General features: G+C 41.0%; 1 protein-coding gene across 1 annotated transcript in view; it reads left to right on the forward strand.

Annotated features, from left to right (window-relative positions):
• The first annotated feature begins 411 nt into the window (after positions 1–411).
• Positions 412–19,824, forward strand: part of LOC124721598 (O-glucosyltransferase rumi homolog) — a 147,287-nt gene continuing 127,874 nt past the window's right edge. The window contains exon 1 of the mRNA XM_047246650.1: positions 412–798. Within this exon, the coding sequence (XP_047102606.1) occupies positions 663–798 (136 nt within the window). The 5' untranslated portion in view covers positions 412–662. The remainder of the gene's footprint in view (positions 799–19,824) is intronic.

Raw genomic sequence — 19,824 nt, forward strand, 5'->3', positions numbered from 1 at the left:
GTTATTTGGTATGTCTAGAAGGAGAAGGAAGAAAATACCAGGAGCTTATTAACTTTGAAGTGTGCCATAAAACAAAGCAAACAACGAAATAAGAATTAAGAAGACACGAAAGAACAAGATCAATTTCTATAACAGGAACCAGATGGACTACGATGGGCTAACTTCCGAGACAAGGCGCGTGTTGCCGTACGTATAGTCGTACTGTGGGAGATTAGTAAACACGGCGCCTTTGAAGCTATCACATGCTGCACACTACATCAATGAACGGAAGAGAGATCGCATAACACTTTCATAATAAAAAGAACGTCATGTCATGTATTCAAGAGCGTTTTATAAAATAAAAATGCTAATTTAAATGAAAGTAGGTAACTGCGTCAAAGATATTATACCACCATCCGGCGGCATCTCTGTGCATACTGCATATACTATGGGAGAGGGAATTTTGTCGTGTGCTACGGTTGTTACTTTGTTGTCAAATGTTGTATGTCAACACTAATGTGACTGGGTGGTCTCGCGTTTGGTTATTTCTTGCAGGTTATTGCGTGTGATAACGTTGGTTTATTCCCGTTATTGTATCATAACGGGACTGTGTCGTGTTGTGGCGGAGTGTTTGTCACTTTGGTGTTAAACGAAATACAACGAGAGAACGTTATTTCTTTGATATGAATTGGGTTTTCATGCTGTATCTGCTATTTACCACCTTTCATGTTGTTTCACTAGATACAAATGGCTACTGTTCGTCTGACAGATTTGACGACGATGACAAATGCACGAAATTACCATCCTCCAAGGTTAAAGGTATGGTATTTTAGTACTTTAAAGTACTTTATTTTGAGCTGTTTGCCAGGATATGAGCATTATTGTAGAAGTTGTATGCTTCCAGTATCACACATTTTTAAGATATGTGTAGTAAATTTCGTCCGTAACATAAATTGATAAACTGCTGCAAAAGTTTCGGCGTTTTATTTAATCTTGGGTTGTTACTGTGAGATGGACGTCTCGGTACTTAACTTTGTACGTTTTAATAACTTTTGCGACGATAATAACAAGAAAATGCAATTTGAACACTTGTCTACCTTTATACCTCATTTTGTGTCTTAAATTAAAAAAAAATGTTATTTGATCCAAATTGAGAAGCAAAGAAAACGACTGCCGTTCAGGAGAAAAAGTATGTTTTTGTTATCACTGTAAGCCGTCGAAATATTTGTGATAATCCCGTTGTATATTCAATAGCAATGTTGTTGTCAACATGACTGCCAGTTACGCGAAAAAAATTAAGTGATTGTAAACTCTATAAAAAATCTTTAGCCTTGCGTCACACTCTTTTGTACTAGTAAGAAACTATAGCTACAACATCATAATATATTTACTTAGCACTTTCTCAACTGTATTTGTACATTATTCTCAGTAAACCATAACGATACAAAGTACCTTTTACTTGCATCATTTCACCGCCTGTGTATTGTACTGTCATTTCATAAACAAAAGGAACAATTTTCTGCATTCGTCCATAAGTACTATAATTTTTCTTGTTTTGTATTCGAGGGGAAACGGCAATGTGTAAGTTACGGAAGTGCACAAAATTGTGATCCTAGTGTTCACACTGAAGTCGTGCCACCTGTCTTGGTGTACCTTTATTTGATTCTCTTTAATACTCTTTTGCCAGTCAGTCAAATCTTCCATTAATTGTAAAGTTGACATTCAGACCTCAGTCTCCTGCCCATATACGGTGGACAAGTATTACTCATATATAAGTGGCCCTTAAAAATAAACTACACAAAAATTTTTGTGTAATCTCCATCACAGGTTCAACATTACATCTGGTTTCCTCTACAAACATACAAGTGCTGCATAGTGGAGGACACGTGGGGCTATTATACCTCATCACCATTTGTGCTTTATTCATGATACTGGGAAAAAACAGTTGCTCACATTCTTTTAAATGTTTCCATGTTTCAGTGATGTTTGCCATTGTGGTACTTTCATAATTTGTGTGATGAAATAAAATGTTCATAATGTTGCTCAGTGGTGCCATATTCCCTAAATTTTAGTGGAACATAGTGCCTTTCTTTTAGTGTCTTGGAATTTGTTGTGCATTTCTATAATCCTGTGGAACTGACAAAGTAAACCACCCATAGATCTTTGTCTAGTAAAAGACCTTGGTTAAATTCATGGTACTCCCTGGGTATTTTCATTGATAGGTCTGTAAGGATAGTGCACACAGTCTCGTAAGGCCTCTTAATGAACTACGTAGGCCTGAATAAGTAGGGGTAGCTCCATTGTTTGAAAAGCTGACATCTACATGTTGCCATTAGCACAGGATCCCCTTTTTTTGTTGAAACTCTACAGACGCCCTTCCTTTGCTCATGTCTTGAATGGCATTAATAACAACATGTTTTTGTTATTCATTGTGAAATATACATGCTTTTTAAAGAAATATCTCAGTGCTTGTGCAGTTCTCTTTCTTAATGTAAAGACAGATCACCACAGGTTTTTATTTGTTTTTATTATTATGAGGGGATCTTCAGATATTTGTGCAATAAAACGCAGTATTACTTGTTTCGCTCTGCCAGCAAGAGAATGACTTCAAAAGTTCTCCATCTGACTGTACCACACCACCAGGCTACGAGGATCTAAAGATGGTCTTGTTGACAGAGCGAAACTGGTAATAAAAAACAGACAATAAGCAATCTGAGGTGGTTTGCCTCCCCAGTAATTCCTGACTCTTGTTGTGTTTCCTGCGGGTGGTGCTTCTGTTTGCTTAATTGTCTTATTATTTTAGTTACTGTGTCATCTTCATTTTCAATGAAATGTAATGTGTATCAAACAAAAGTTTTTTTTGTCATCATGTTTTTTATTTCTCACTTGTTTGAAAGACATTTCTGTTGGCTATAGTTTTGTCCATTTAAATATATATATTATCACTTTCTGGTTATAATACTTACATGAATATCATCGTTTTAAGGCTTGGTAGCATTTACTACATTCAACTTAAAATTATCAATAACATATCAAATGAAAGAGTAACCGAAACAGTTTTCATTACAAGTGTTCAATGTGAGTACCATTCACCATACAGCACACATTAAGTCGCTAGGCAAGTTCTTCCCTAACACTGATCAGTGTTGCAACAACTGCTTCAGTCCCGTTTGTTTAATTGGGTTGATCAGCAGGTAGTGGAAGCACATATGCATGATCCTTTGTGAACAACCAAAGGTATCGCAGGATGTCAGATTGAATGAATGTGGAGGCCATGCAAAACAGACTGTGTCATCCAACCCATGGCAGCCAGTCTGGTGGTCGGGTACTATGCCATTTAACCAGTCGTGTACTCAGTTATGTGAGTCAGGTGTGCACACCATCTTGCTGCCAAATAGGGTTCTGTGGTTCAGCTTCTTCCAATTGAGAAAAGAGCCACCAGCTACAGTTGCTTCACACTTAAACTTTCTGTCAAGATATGACACAAATAACATTCAATTTAGGGGTGTCTCGTTGCAACTGTACCATGTTAAGGGGATTTGTATTATGTGTGTTTACATTTCCACTTAGGTGAAGTGTCAATCACTGAAGATGACATGATTCAGATAATCTTCATCATCGTGTAGCAACATTTCATTTGCAAAATTGGCACACTAACCATAGTCTGTAGGTTTAGAGCTTTAACAACTGTAAACGATAAGGACATAGTTATAAGCATCTCCATAAGTTTCCACAGTCACGTCACCGGAATTGCAAATTCAGGACTAGCTTTCGTAACTGATTTCATAAGACTGACTCACTTGTTCAGCATGCCCTTCAGCCACTCTTGGTCATCCCACACTGTTTCCTTTGCGGAGACAGAAGGTCTCTTCAAGCTCCGCCGTGCGGGTCTGAGGGTTAGAATAGGCCCGAGGTATTCCTGGCTGTCATAAGAGGCAACTAAAAGGAGTTTCCCACTTTTTGGCCCTTAACGCTTTTTGGGACAGGTATTCAATGCCCACTTAACTTGGCTTCCCCATCTTCAGGACAAACAGTGGCGGCACCTTAATATTATTTGATGCCTGAGCCACACCAACTGGGGTACTGATCTTCTTACACTACTGCAGCTGTACAAAGCCCTCTTACAGTCTCATATTGACTCTGATTCAGCATTGCCCTCCACACTGTGCTTGCTGGACCCTATCCACCACTGTGGAATTTGGCTCGCGACGGGAGCCTTCCGAATGAGCCCCGTGAATAACATCCTTTAGGAAGCTGGCTTTCTTCCGTTGCGGCTCTGATGGCAACTATTGCTTGCAAATTATACTGCCGACATTCATAGTTTGCCCCGACATCTGAATTACCGTCTCCTTTTTTCTAACACGGCAATCCATCTACCGCAACGGTGGCCCAGAACTGGGAATCCCCTCGCCGTCCATGTCTGTTCGCTTCTTAATGAACTTGACATTTTCTCCCTACCACCTTTCCTGCAGGTCCATTTCCGTACAGCTCCATGGTCCATACCTTGGCCATGACTTCAGCTAGACCTATCGCAAGGCCGAAAAGATTCCGTTCCACGTTAGGCCCTCTGCCGGCAATTACTCTCTCTTCTCGGCGAGTTCCAGGACTCAGAAATAGTCTACAACGAGGGATCGATGGTCGACAGTCTTGCTAGTTTCACTTACGTTCACAATGTACGTACTGAACAGTGCTCCTTGACGGATGGCTGCAGTGCTTTCACTACAGAGTTGATAGCCATCTATTGTACCCTCGAGCATATCCGCTCTTGTGCCAGTGAGTCCTTTTTCATCTGTAGTGACGCCTTTAGCAGCCTACAAGCTCTCAACCAGTGGTTCCCTCAACACCCTTTTGTAATGACTGTCCAGGAGTATCTTTATGCCCTCAGGGACAGTGGACATTCAGTGACCTGTATTTGGATCCCAGGAATCTCGACATACCAAGCAGTGAACTTGCTGACAGCCTAGCAAAAAAAGACTACCGATAAACCAACTCTGGAGATCAGCCTGCTGGAGACTGATCTCTGATTGGTCTTCTGCTGCAAAGTTTTTGCGATCTGGGATACTGAATGGCACACCCTCAGTATCCCAAACAAACTCCATGTTATCAAGGAGACAACAAATGTGTGGCAGCCATCCATGCAATCCACTTGCAGGGACTCTGTTGTCCTTTGCCAGCTCCGCATCAGCCATACTTGGCTAACACATGGTCATCTCCTCCGTTGCGAGGACCCACCTTGCTATCGTCGTGACTCCTGTATAACTGTTGTCTGCCTCTTGCTGGATCGCCCAATTTTAGCCACTCTGTGGCGGACTTTTAACCTTCCCAGCACTCTACCTACAGTGTGGGCAACAATGCCTCAACGGCCGATTTAGTTTTACGTTTTATTCACGAGGAGGGGTTTTTATCATACCATATAAGATTGGGTGCCTGGCCTACTCTCCGAGGCCTCCACCCTCCCTTCCTTTTACGTCTTTGTTGCTCTTATTTTGCATTTTGTTTGCCTTGTTGTTTGTCTTCTCGCATTGTCTTTTATGCTGGTGATTTTAGTATGTTGCAGAGCGACTGGCTCATCATTTTTTGTCCTTGTGATCAGCCAGCCCAAGCCATCCGCTATGTCATTTTACTGCCTTCCTCTACCTTTCCTTTTAGTGTATGTTTCCCCCTTTTTTTTCGCTTCTTTCATTTTCTCTTTTGGTGTGGTTCCCTGTCGGGTTTACCTCCTTTTACTTCCCTCAACTCCTTTGTTTTTAATTGTTTTACCTTGAGACTTGTTTTCTTGAGGAACAAAGGACTGATGACCCTGTAGTTTGGTCCCTTTATACCCCAAACCAATCAATCTCTTCAAGCTGATGATACCATCTACAGATGTTATCACTTGGAGGATTACAGTGGAATGTAAAATGGAATGCATGTTGCACCATAACTACAGATTCAGACCTTACAAACTATAAAACACAAAAAGCTTTCTTTTCACAAGTATCTCTTTTTGCTACTAGCACTTGCTAACAGAATACACAGGAAACAGTGCATGCACTCCGGCACGATGATACAAACAAAACTGTTTTAGTTGTTTTTTCATTTGAGCTCCCTGCCGCCATTGGATAAGCAACAGCCAGCAGCAAGTCATACTGTTAGCACACTTATTTGTTTCATAGTTTAATTCTTAATTTCTTTGCATGTTTTTGGGTACTTGTATAGTTTAATTCGCAAATTCCGGGCGTATTATAGTAGTTTAGAGTTTTAATACCCGTATAGTGTAAATTTACATAGTCATCAGTCTTCTGTTTGTTTTGAACGGCTTTTGAGATAAAAGAGAGGGGAAATTTTTTTTTAGGTATGGATAGGGACTGCGCCTGTTGTGTACAGATTCAGGGGGAATTGACCACCATCTGACCAGCTGGAAGCTGTGTTGCCTGTGGTTGACAGGCTCCAGGCTGTTGTCCTGAGCGGCGGTGACATTGGGACACCCGAGGCAAGCATTTTGGCGCCTCTGGAACCTGTAGCATCACCTGGGATCTCTGATGCCACTGCACCCTCGGATTTGGGCATCTCTGCCACTCGACACGTGGCGGGGTTGCAGATCCCTGGGCGGAAGGTGAAAGTTGTTGCTGGCAGCAGAGCTGTACCCTTACACCTCTGTAACAAGTTTGAGGTACTGCCCACTGCTGGAAGTACTTCTGATCCAGCAAGAGTGGCCTCACCTGTTGCGGCAGTGGCCGGTCTTCCTGAGAGGTCAGGACAAGCACAGAGGGTGGGATTGCTTGTCATTGGGAGCTCCAATGTTAGGAGGGTGATGAAGCCCCTTAGGGATATAGGAGCTAAGGGTGGGAAGAAAGCCAATGTGCACTCCGTGTGCATACCCCGGGAGTCATCCAAGATGGGGAAAGGGTCCTTCTGGATGCCATGAAGGGTACAGGGTGCAGCCAACTGCAGGTGGTGGCTCATGTTGGCACTAATGATGTGTGTCGCTATGGATCAGAAGAGATTCTCTCTGGTTTCCGTTGGATATCTGAGTTGGTTAAGACTGCCAGTCTTGCTAGCGAGATGAAGGCAGAGCTCACCATCTGCAGCATCGTTGGCAGGACCGACTGCGGACATGTGGTACAGAGCCGAGTGGAGTGTCTCGCGACTGTGTAGGCTGCAGGTTCCTTGACTTGTGTCATAGGGTGGTGGGGTTTTGGGTCCCGCAAAATAGGTCAAGTGTCCACAACACACAGGAGGTGGCTACACGGGTAGCAGGGGCTGTGTGGCGTGGACTGGGTGGTTTTTTAGGTTAGACAGTCTCGGGAAAGATCAAAAAGGGCTCCAGTCTCAAAGGGTACATGGCAAAGAAACGACGAGAATCGACCAAGCAACAGTCGGTATTGTAGTTGTAAATTGTTGTAGCTGTGCTGGAAACGTACCAGAGCTTCAAGTGGTGATAGAAAGCACTGCAACTGAAATTGTTATAGGAACAGAAAGCACTGAAGCTGAAATTGTTATAGGAACAGAAAGCTGGCTAAAGCTGGAGATAAATTCTACCGAAATTTTTACGGAGGCACAAACGGTGTTCAGAAAGGACAGATGAAATAAAGTAGGTGGTGGTGTGTGTGTGTATGTTGGTAGTGGTTTATCTTGTAGTGAAGTTGAAATAGATAGTTCCTGTGAATTGCTATGGATAGAGGTTATACTCAACAGCTGTACCAAAATAATAATTGGCTCCTTCTACTGCCCCCCCCCCCTCCCCGACTCAGATGATATAATAGCTGAATGGTTCAAAGAAAACTTGAATCTCATTATAAATAAGTACCCCACTCATACAGTAATAATTGGTGGAGACTTTAATCTACCCTCGATTTGTTGGCGAAAATACATGTTCAAAGCTGATGGTAGACAGAAAACATTTTCCAAAATTGTACTAAATGCTTTCCCTGAGAATCACTTTGTACAATTAGTTCATGAGCCCACATGAATTGTAAATGGTTGCGAAAACACACATGACCTCTTAGCCACAAATAATCCTGATCTAATAGAGAGCGTTATGATGGATACAGGGATTAATGAACACAAGGTCATTGTAGCGAGGCTCAAAACCGTATCAACCAAAACCACTAAAAATAAACGCAAAATATATCTATTTAAAACAGCAGATAAAAATTCACTTGATGCCTTCCTAAGAGAGAGTCTCCATTACTTACAAGCTAATTATGTAAGTGTAGACCAGATATGGCTCAAATTCAAAGGTACAGTATCGACAGCAATAGATAGATTCATACCGCATGAGTTAATAAGAGATGGGACTGATCCACCATGGTACACAAAACACGTTAGAACACTGTTGCAGAAGCAAAATTCAGAAGAACTCAAAATTCCCAAGCCTGGCTAAGTTTCACAGAAGCTCGAAATTTAGTGCGGACATTAAAGGGAGATGCTTTTAATAGTTTCCACAATGAAACATTGTCTCAAAATATGGTAGAAAACCCAAAGAGATTCTGGTCCTATGTAAAGTACACCAGTGGCAAAAAAACAGTCAATAGTGTCACTGCGCAATAGCAATGGAAATGTTACCGATGATGGTGCCACTAAAGCGGAGCTACCAAATACAGTTTTGTGTAATTCCTTCATGAAAGAAGACAAAGTAAATATTCCAGAATTCGAAACCAGAACAGCTGTTAGCATGAGTGACATAAAAGTAGATATCTTAGGTGTTGCGAAACAACTCAAATCACTTAAGAAAGACAAGTGTTCCAGTCCAGATGGTATACCAATCAGGTTCCTTTCAGAGTATGCAGACACAATAGTGCCTTTCTTAGCAATCATATACAATCGCTCACTTGACAAAAGGTCTGTTCCTAAAGACTGAAAAGTAGCACAGGTCACACCAATATTCATGAAAGGAAATAGGAGTAACCAACTGAATTACAGACCCATATCACTGACCTCAAGTTGCTGTAGGATTTTGGAGCATATACTGTACTCGAACATTATGAATCACCTTGAAGAAAATTACTTATTGATACATAACCAACATGGATTCAGAAAATATCATTCTTGTGCAACACAGCGAGCTCTTTATTCCCATGAAGTAATGACTGTCGACAAGGGATCTCAGATCGATTCCATATTCCTAGATCTCCAGAAGGCTTTTGATACTGTTCCTCACAAGCTACTGTTAATCAAATTGTGTGCATATGGAGTATCGGCTCAGTTGTGTGACTGGATTCGTGATTTCCTCTCAGAGAGGTCACAGTTCGTAGTAATAGACGGTGAATCATCGAGTAGAACAGAAGTGATATCTGGTGTTCCGCAAGGTAGTGTCATAGGCCCTTTGCTGTTCCTGATATACATAAATGATCTAGGTGATAATCTGAGCAGCCCCCTTAGATTGTTTGCAGATGACATTGTAATTTACTGTCTCGTAAAATCATCAGACAGTCAATTGTAATTACAAAATGATCTAGAGAGAATTTCCGTATGGTGTGAAAAGTTTCCATTGACACTAAACAAAGAAAAGTGCGAGGTCATCCACATGGGTACTAAAAGAAATTTGATAAATTTTGTGTATACGATAAATTGCACAAATCTAAGTGCTGTCAATTTGACTAAATACTTAGGAATTACAATTACGAGCAACTTTAATTGGAAAGACACATAGAAAATATTGTGGGAAAGGTGAAACAAAGACTGTGCTTTGTTGGCAGTACACTTAGAAGATGCGACAAACCCACTAAAGAGACAGCCTACATTACACTTGTCCATCCTCTGCTGGAATATTGCTGTGTAGTGTGGGATCCTTACCAGGTAGGATTGACAGAGGACATCGAAAAAGTGCAAAGAAGGGCAGCTCGTTTCATGTTATCGCGCAATAGAGGCGAGAGTGTCACTGATATGATACGGGAGTTGGGGTGGCAGTCACTGAAACAAAGGCGGTTTTCTGTGCGGTGATATCTGTTTACGAAATTTCAATCAACAACTTTCTCTTCCGAATGTGAAAATATATTGTTGACACCCACCTACATAGGGAGAAATGATCATCATAATAGAAATAAGAGAAATCAGAGCTCGAACAGAAAGATTTAGGTGTTCCTTTTTCCCACACGCTATTTGAGAGCAGAATGGTAGTGAAGTAGTATGAAAATGGTTCGATGAACCCTCTGCCAGGCACTTAAGTGTGGATTGCAGAGTAACCATGTAGATGTAGATTATTTCTAATTGTAAGCTGAATGTAATAAATGCTGCAAATCCTCCACACCCTGATACTCATTTTGAAATGCCTGGTACATGTGGCCTATTTGTGTGTACCTGTATAATCTTCATTTTCTAAGCTGCTGAATTTATACCTTAATTAATCCTCATATTATTCCATATTCTTCCAGAGTTTGATCTTACCATTTCCTTTTCCTATTGCTTTTTTGTGGAAGAATGTGTGAAGGACAAACATGTTGCTCTTCATGGCAATTGTACAGATATATAATCTGTCTCCAGCATCATAGCTAAAGTTTCCCACTGAAGACTAGACCTTCAGCTTTATCCTACTTCTGTATTAAAACCTCCACTTACCACCAGGTAAGAACAGGACAGAAACTTCAAAAATGTGATGCCACAGAACAGTACTGAATGTTAAGTGAATTATCTTATAACTGAAGAACAGTTATTGAATCAAATCAAGGAGTAAAGAAATTAATCTTGCTATTTGGATTCTGACCACAATCTATTGGTTATGAACTGCAGATTGAAACTGAAGAAACTGCAAAAAGGTGGGAATTTAAGAAGATGGGACCTGGATAAACTGAAAGAACCAGAGGTTGTAGAGAGTTTCAGGGAGAGCATAAGGGAACAATTGACAGGAATGGGGGAAAGAAATACGGTAGAAGAAGAATGGGTAGCTCTGAGGGATGAAGTAGTGAAGGCAGCAGATGATCAAGTAGGTAAAAAGACGAGGGCTAATAGAAATCCTTGGGTAACAGAAGAAATATTGAATTTAATTGATGAAAGGAGAAAATATAAAAATGCAGTAAATGAAGCAGGCAAAAAGGAATACAAACGTCTCAAAAATGATATCGACAGGAAGTGCAAAATGGCTAAGCAGGGATGGCTAGAGGACAAATGTAAGGATGTAGAGGCTTGTCTCACTAGGGGTAAGATAGATACTGCCTCCAGGAAAATTAAAGAGACCTTTGGAGAGAAGAGAACCACTTGTATGAATATCAAGAGCTCAGATGGCAACCCAGTTCTAAGCAAAGAAGGGAAGGCAGAAAGGTGGAAGGAGTATATAGAGGGTTTATACAAGGGTGATGTACTTGAGGACAATATTATGGAAATGGAAGAGGATGTAGATAAAGACGAAATGGGAGATAAGATACTGCGTGAAGAGTTTGACAGAGCACTGAAAGACCTGAGTCGAAACAAGGCCCCGGGAGTAGACAACATTCCATTAGAACTACTGATGGCCTCGGGAGAGCCAGTCATGACAAAACTCTACCATCTGGTGAGCACGATGTATGAGACAGGCGAAATACCCTCAGACTTCAAGAAGAATATAATAATTCCAATCCCAAAGAAAGCAGGTGTTGACAGATGTGAAAATTACCGAACTATCAGTTTAATAAGTCACAGCTGCAAAATACTAACGCGAATTCTTTACAGACGAATGGAAAAACTGGTAGAAGCTGACCTCGGGGAAGATCAGTTTGGATTCCGTAGAAATGTTGGAACACGTGAGGCAATACTGACCTTACGACTTATCTTAGAAGAAAGATTAAGAAAAGGCAAACCTACGTTTCTAGCATTTGTAGACTTAGAGAAAGCTTTTGACAATGTTAACTGGAATACTCTCTTTCAAATTCTGAAGGTGGCAGGGGTAAAATACAGGGAGCGAAAGGCTATTTACAACTTGTACAGAAACCAGATGGCAGTTATAAGAGTCGAGGGGCATGACAGGGAAGCAGTGGTTGGGAAAGGAGTGAGACAGGGTTGTAGCCTCTCCCCGATGTTATTCAGTCTGTATATTGAGCAAGCAGTAAAGGAAACAAAAGAAAAATTCGGAGTAGGTATTAAAATTCATGGAGAAGAAGTAAAAACTTTGAGGTTCGCCGATGACATTGTAATTCTGTCAGAGACAGCAAAGGACTTGGAAGAGCAGTTGAACGGAATGGACAGTGTCTTGAAAGGAGGATATAAGATGAACATCAACAAAAGCAAAACGAGGATAATGGAATGTAGTCAAATTAAGTCGGGTGATGCTGAGGGAATTAGATTAGGAAATGAGACACTTAGAGTAGTAAAGGAGTTTTGCTATTTAGGGAGTAAAATAACCGATGATGGTCGAAGCAGAGAGGATATAAAATGTAGACTGGCAATGGCAAGGAAAGCGTTTCTCAAGAAGAGAAACTTGTTAACATCGAGTATAGATTTAAGTGTCAGGAAGTCATTTCTGAAAGTATTTGTATGGAGTGTAGCCATGTATGGAAGTGAAACATGGACGATAACTAGTTTGGACAAGAAGAGAATAGAAGCTTTCAAAATGTGGTGCTACAGAAGAATGCTGAAGATAAGGTGGGTAGATCACGTAACTAATGAGGAGGTATTGAGTAGGATTGGGGAGAAGAGGAGTTTGTGGCACAACTTGACTAGAAGAAGGGATTGATTGGTAGGACATGTTTTGAGGCATCGAGGGATCACAAATTTAGCATTGGAGGGCACCGTGGAAGGTAAAAATCGTAGAGGGAGACCAAGAGATGAATACACTAAGCAGATTCAGAAGGATGTAGGATGCAGTAGGTACTGGGAGATGAAGAAGCTTGCACAGGATAGAGTAGCATGGAGAGCTGCATCAAACCAGTCTCAGGACTGAAGACAACAACAACATCATTTGGATTTATATAGTCTTGCTACCAAAATTTATGCCTCTTGATCTCTTTCCACAGTTACAATGTCTATAGTTCCCTTATACTACAGCTACACAACCTTTGCACTTTAAGATCACATGTGTTCATTTTGTACTGATTTGCTACTATGTGGGGGACTTCAAAAGGTAAGTTCCACAATAATGAATATACGTATTGAGATGCCAATGTCAAAATACGTAGACTCGTGAACAGAGGTCGACAAGAGGTTCGTGAACTAACACCACTTATTGCCCGAACCGCCCGTTTCTGAGCCAAAAATATCCTTTTAGAATGAGAAGAGTTACCCCAAAATATAATACCATATGACAGTAGCAAATGAAAATAACCAAAATAGACTAATTTTCGTGTCGAACGATCACTCACTTCTGATACCGTTCGAATAGTAAAAATAGCAGTATTAAGTCTTTGAACGAGATCCTGAACGTTGGCTTTCAACAACAGCTTACTATCTATCTGAACACCTAGAAATTTGAACTGTTCAGTTTCACTAATCATATGCCCATTCTGTGAAATTAAAATGTCAGGTTTTGTTGAATTGTGTGTTAGAAAATGTAAAAACTGAGTCTTACTGTGATTTAGTGTTAGTTTATTTTCTACAAGCCATGAACTGAGGTCATGTACTGCACCATTTGAAACCGAGCCAATGTTGCACACAACATCTTTTACTACCAAGCTAGTGTCATCAGCAAACAGAAATATTTTGGAGTTGCCCGTAATACTAGAGGGCATATCATTTATATAAATAAGGAACAGGAGTGGCTCCAACACTGATCCCTGGGGCACCCCCCACTTGACAGTATCCCACTCAGACCCCACATCACAGCCATTATTAACATTGTGAATAATGACCTTTTGCTGCCTGTTGCTAAAGTAAGAGGTGAACCAATTATGAGCTACTCCCCGTATTCTGTGATGGCCCAACTTCTGGAACAATATTTTGTGATCAACACAATTAAATACCTTAGTTAAATCAAAAAATATGCCAAGCATTCGAAACCTTTTGTTTAACACAGAGAAAAGAGAATATAGCATTTTCAGTTGTTAAACGACTTCTAAAGCCGAACTGTACATTTGATAGCAAATCGTGTGATATAAAATGATCAATTATCCTTACATACATAGCCTTTTCAATAACTTTTGCAAATACTGATGGCATAGAAATAGATCTAGAATTATCTACATTATCCTTTTCGCCCTTTTTATAAAGCGGCTTTACTATCGAGTACTTTAATCGCTCAGGAAACTGACCATTCCTAAAGGAAAAATTACAAATATGGCTAAATACAGGGCTAACATGTGCAGCACAGTACTTTAATATTCTGCTAGACAGTCCATCATAACCATGAGAGTCCTTGTCTTCAGTGATTTAATTATTGACTCAATCTCCTCTTGTCTGTGTCACAGAGGAGTATTTCAGACATCAATCTCGGAAAGGCATTTGCCAAGAGAGTTATAAAATTTCCTGTAGAAACTAAATTTTTATTTAATTCACCAGCAATGCTCAGAAAATGATTGTTAAATACTGTACATATATCTGATTTATCAGTAATAGAAATATTTTTACTGCGAACTGACTTTATATCATCGACCTTGTGCTGCTGACCAGACACTTCCTCACAACTGACCATATGGTTTTAATTTTAGCCTGTGAATTAGCTATTCTATTTGCATACCACATACTCTTTGCCTTCATGACAACATTTTGAAGCACCTTACAATACTGTTTGGAATGGGCTACTGTAGCTTGATTGTGACTACTTCTAACATTTTGATATAATTCCTGCTTTGTTCTACATGATATCCTTACCCCACTAGTCAGCCTCCCGGGCTGCCCATTACTGCTAGTACCATGTTTAGAATGTTCTAATGGAAAGCAACTCTCAAAGAGCATGAGAAATGTGTTAAGGAAAGCATTGTATTTATCATCTATGTTATCGTCACTATAAACATCCTGCTACTCTTGTTCCTTGACAAGGTTTAAAAAACTCTGTTGCTGTTGGATTAACTTTCCTACATAGTTTGTAATTAAATATGACATTGGTTTGAGTACAAACGCCTTTTAGTGTTAAAATTTGTGCATCGTGCTCTGAAAGGCCAGTCACACTTTGACTAATACAATGCCCATCTAGTAATGAAGAATGAATAAAAATATTGTTTATGGCTGTGCTACTGTTCCCCTGCACCCTAGTTGGAAAAAACACAGTTTTCATCAGATCGCATGAATTTAAGAGATCTACCAACTTCCTTTTTCTTGCACCATCTTATACAAAATTTATATTGAAGTCACCAGATATAACTAGTTTCTGGTACTTCCTACAAAGTGAATCAATAACCCTCTCTAGCTTGAGCAGAAATGCTCTGAAGTCGGAGTTAGGGGACCTATAAACAACAATAATTAGAAGTTTAGTTTCACTAAATTCAACTACCACTGCACAACATTCAAATATCTGCTTGGTGCAGTGTCGTGATACATATATGGACTCAAATGGAATACTGTTTTTTTCATGCAGAGCCACTCGCACACCCCACAAGGAACTCCTTGAGAAACAGCCAGCTAATCTGTAGCCTGGTAAAGGAAGCCTCTGAATTGTTAGATTATTTAAGTGGTGCTCTGATATACCAATAATTTCATGCTCAACATCTATAAGCAGTTCACTAACTTTATCTCTAATACCTCTTATATTTTGATGAAATATGCTAATTCCTTCTCTACTTGGAAACATTACACCCTCGGTAGGTGAGCCCTTAGTTAGAGGAACTTCCTTTAAGCAGGTATACCTATCAGTTGACTTCAATCTAAAAAAGGTGCACCTCTAACACCAACTACTACAGGAATTTTTCCATGAGTGACACCACCACCACCACCATCACCCACTACACTGTCACCTATAAGCTTAGCCAGCATCCCCTTCCTATACCTATTGAGGTGCAGGCCATGCCTAGTGAAACCTGATCTACTGATAGACCCAACTGGCACCACTGAGATGTGACCCATGCTCTCTGCCATCAACGCCCTCCGCAGCCCCATGTTAATGCGCCTAACAGCTGCATTAAGGTGAGGTCGATCATGACACTGAAACAGTTGCACGAAGTGCACATTAGTCCACCAGTTTGAGTAGCTATCTTTACCAGGTCACCACCTAAATCATATTCCCTGTCCTTATCGAGACTGTTCCCTGCTCCACCCACTATCACTACCTGATCCTCCTTTGTAAAATTCTTACATGACTCCCCTATGCTGTCAGTCACTTGAGCCTACCCTGCACTAGGCTTCACAATGCTGGTGACCTGGTACTTACTCCTCAACACTTCCTGCAACTGCTGGCCCACACCTCAACCGTGAGAACTACCTAGCAGCAGAACCTTCTTCTTTCTGCTAGACTTTGCGACTAACCTAGGCCTCCTAATTGCTGAGGACTGCTGCATGTTCCCTACATCTACAGCTATAGGAGGCTCCTCTCCATTCAACTCTGACAGTTGGTCATATCTATTGCATGTATGCAAAGTAAAACTGTCTGAATACCTCCTCTTCCTAGCTGCCTTCTTGCCAACTGCCAGTTCCCATTCCCCACCACCCTTCACCCTCCTCAACCTATCTAGTTCCTCCTTTGAACATTGTAACTGCACCTGAAGGGCACAGATCTTACTCTCCTGCTCCTCTGTCAACTTATTTCTACTACAGATTCTGCATTCCCAGGAGAGGATCTCAGTAAAATGACCACTGGCTTCCCCACTACATTCCCCCCAATGAAAATACTTTGAACAAATCCCACACCGTAACCCACTACTCACAAACCTATGACAGAGCCCACACTTCTCACTCATGGTAAAATTTTGCAGTTACTGAAAAAACTATATGTCTATGTTACCAAAGTTCAGTTACATCAGTAGAACTATTTAAGAACTAACAGTAATGGTCTCAAAATTCTCTGCCTATTAAGAAAGCAACTACTCATGTTAATACTACTACACCACAGCTATTACCAGTACCAACAAAATTTCACAAAATTATTAGCTGAAACCAGCTACACAGTGTTAGTATAGAGTACATGTTTTGGGTTTCCTGCACACACGGGTCTGTTGCGATACAGTTAACAGGTGCTTCACAGTGTGGGGCTGAAATGGCTCGGGAACTGGAAATGTACTCCAAAGTAGGAGTAGGTGGGACAGTGCAGTTCTTGTGGGCAAAAGTCTAAATTGCACACAGATGCACCAGTGATGAGTATGTTCATGCAGTGGTTCTCAAATGATTCCATGACCAAGGAGCAGATTTCTATCATCAAGGAACTGAATGCTCTGCAGAACTATCTGACTGCTGGTTACAGAGACTTGGTGATGATGTTGAAAAATAGTGTCATATATTTGTGTCACTTTGAAATGTAGTGCAGCATTCAATAACAGTTGTATCACTTGTCATAATAATGTGCAGTTTACCTTTTGGAGTCCCCTCATATTTATGTAAATTGTAATTTAACGCTCTTGCATCTTTCTGCTGTCATTAGGTTACCATTGGCTTATGTAACACAGTGTTAGTATTATTAATTTATTTATCCAAGGATCAGTTTACAATAATATAGGATTTTTCATCTTACTAAAATTACAATTTAACTACTAAATTCTGTGTGCACGTTTGTGCGTAAGAGGTGTAACATCACATTTTAGTAACTGTAAAGTGTAGATTTGTGCAGTTTGTAGCACAGTTGTCATTTCTGTTGAACAGGCAGCTACATAGTTCAATAAGACATCAGCTTCCATCGTTGGCGTGTCAGGAAGATAGAAAGTTTCATATTTAGCTTTCTTTGTGTGCTTTTATAGTTAATTCATGAAGACTTTGGCTTAGAGCTTAATGTGTAACAGTCTTTTCATTTTGCCTGTCTGTAACTCAGTGTATCATCTTTATGGTGAATAGCAATCTATCCTTTCCATAATTTTTCACATTCCAACGTTGACTTTCCATTGTTCGGTTACTGTTGTTATGGTGGATAGGATGTGTGCACGCCGTGTGTGGACGCAGGAAAATCTGGCCGCAGTTCCTGAACAGCTGAAGACACTTTCAGCTACCATCAGCTGTCTTCAGACTGCTGCCTCAGGGTGAAGCGGGGGCAAAGAATCTAGCACATTGCATGGGACACCTCAGGTGTCACTTGTTTTGCACACGGGCTCAGCTGCTGAGGCACCTTGCAGTGTACCCAACACAGTGGATCTGCCCCCCCTGCAAGGTGAGTGGCTGGTGGTAGAATGTTCATGTCTCTTGGGGGTGGAGGGCCAATGTGGAGGATGGCAGGCTGTCCTCGCCCATTAACTATGTGAAAGGACAGGTGTCAAATTACTTCAACATTGTCTGAGCAGACACACTAACAAAGGGAGGGGGAGGTTGGTAGTTATCGGGAGCTCCAATGGTAGGTGCATTATGGAGCCTCCTAGGGAAATAAGTGTCCAGGGCTGGAAAGAAATTCAGTGTGCACTCGGTATGTCTGCCAGGGGGCATCATCCGAGCTGTGGAGGCAGCCTGTTGCTACTGGGTGTTCAGGGTGTAGTTCTTTGTGAGTTATGGCTCAGATCGGCACCAGTACTGTTTGTCACTTGGGTTCTGAGGTCATCCTCAGTTCATACGGCCTGCTGGCAGAAATGGTGAAGGACTACTGGCCTTGCACACAGGTTGCAAATGGAGCTCACAATTTGCAGCAACATTCACAGAATTGATCAGGGTCCTCGGGTTTGAAGCCGAGTGGATGGTCTCGAGCAAAGGCTCCGTTGATTCTGTGTCGGTCTTGGCTGCAGATATCTGGAAATGCATTATCAGGTGGAGAATTGGATTTCTCCCGCTGACAGGTCAGGATTGCACTACACAATGGAAGTAAGTACTTATGTAACAGAGTACTTGTGGAATGCACATAGGTTTTTTAGGCTATGGAGTAGTTTGAGGTCCTCTGACGAATGTACGTGAATCAGTATGCAGAGAGCGAGATCAGACTGCATACAAAGTAGACACTTAGAGTGAAAGAATTTTAACAGTAAGTTGTTGAATTATTCCTAACAAAGATAGTGAATTTACTGTCCTCCAGGGAAGTTGTCATGTCGAAATTATTCTCAGAACTGAGAGTGGTTTGAACCCAAAGTAAAAAGCTCTGAAATATTTATCAAGGCATGGATTTTATGTCAAAAAAGACCCAAGGAAATCCAGTATCTGCAGCAGTCCTACTTTCAGTGCTGGGTCTTGCTCTGCTGCATCAGTGAAGAAGAAACGTGCTCAGACGAAAGAATATTGTTTACATCAGGCCTGTGTTAGTTTTGTGCTAGTTTTACATCCAGATACCACACATGAACTTTCATGATCAATACTGATCACTGCTACACTCCATAGAAGAGTAGATTTTCTTCCCTCCCCAGAATTACTAATGTGTGAAAGGACACTGAGGATCCCACAACTGACAACATTTTGTAAGGGATGGTAGGGTGTGGGGTCATGAAGGGACTAGCATCTGATTGATACTCATCATATCCATAGTCCAATTAATTGAACATATTTATTCTTACAGCAATACATGTGTACACACTCGCAGTTGAGGCCCCAGCTGCCTACTGGCTTAAATCTGGCACAGATGTCACTAGCAGTGATGCTTTGTGTCAGGCAGTCATAAAGTGTACACGAGTGGGTCTTCAGCTCCGAAATCCCATATCGATGATGTTTCGTTGAATGGTATTCACACTGACACTTGTTGATGCCCCAGCATTGAAATTTGCAGCAATTTGTGGAGGGGTTGCACTTCTGTCATGCTGAACGATTCTCTTCCGTCGTCGTTGGTCCCATTCTTGCAGGATCTTTTTCTGGCCGCAGCAATGTCAGAGGTTTGATGTTTTACTGGCTTCCTGATATTCACGGTACATTTGTGAAATGGTCGTACGGGAAAATTCCTACTTCATCACTACCTCAGATATGCTGTGTCTCATTGCTCAT

Source organism: Schistocerca piceifrons, chromosome X (assembly GCF_021461385.2).
Source record: "Schistocerca piceifrons isolate TAMUIC-IGC-003096 chromosome X, iqSchPice1.1, whole genome shotgun sequence".
Classification (NCBI taxonomy): Eukaryota; Metazoa; Arthropoda; class Insecta; order Orthoptera; family Acrididae; genus Schistocerca; species Schistocerca piceifrons.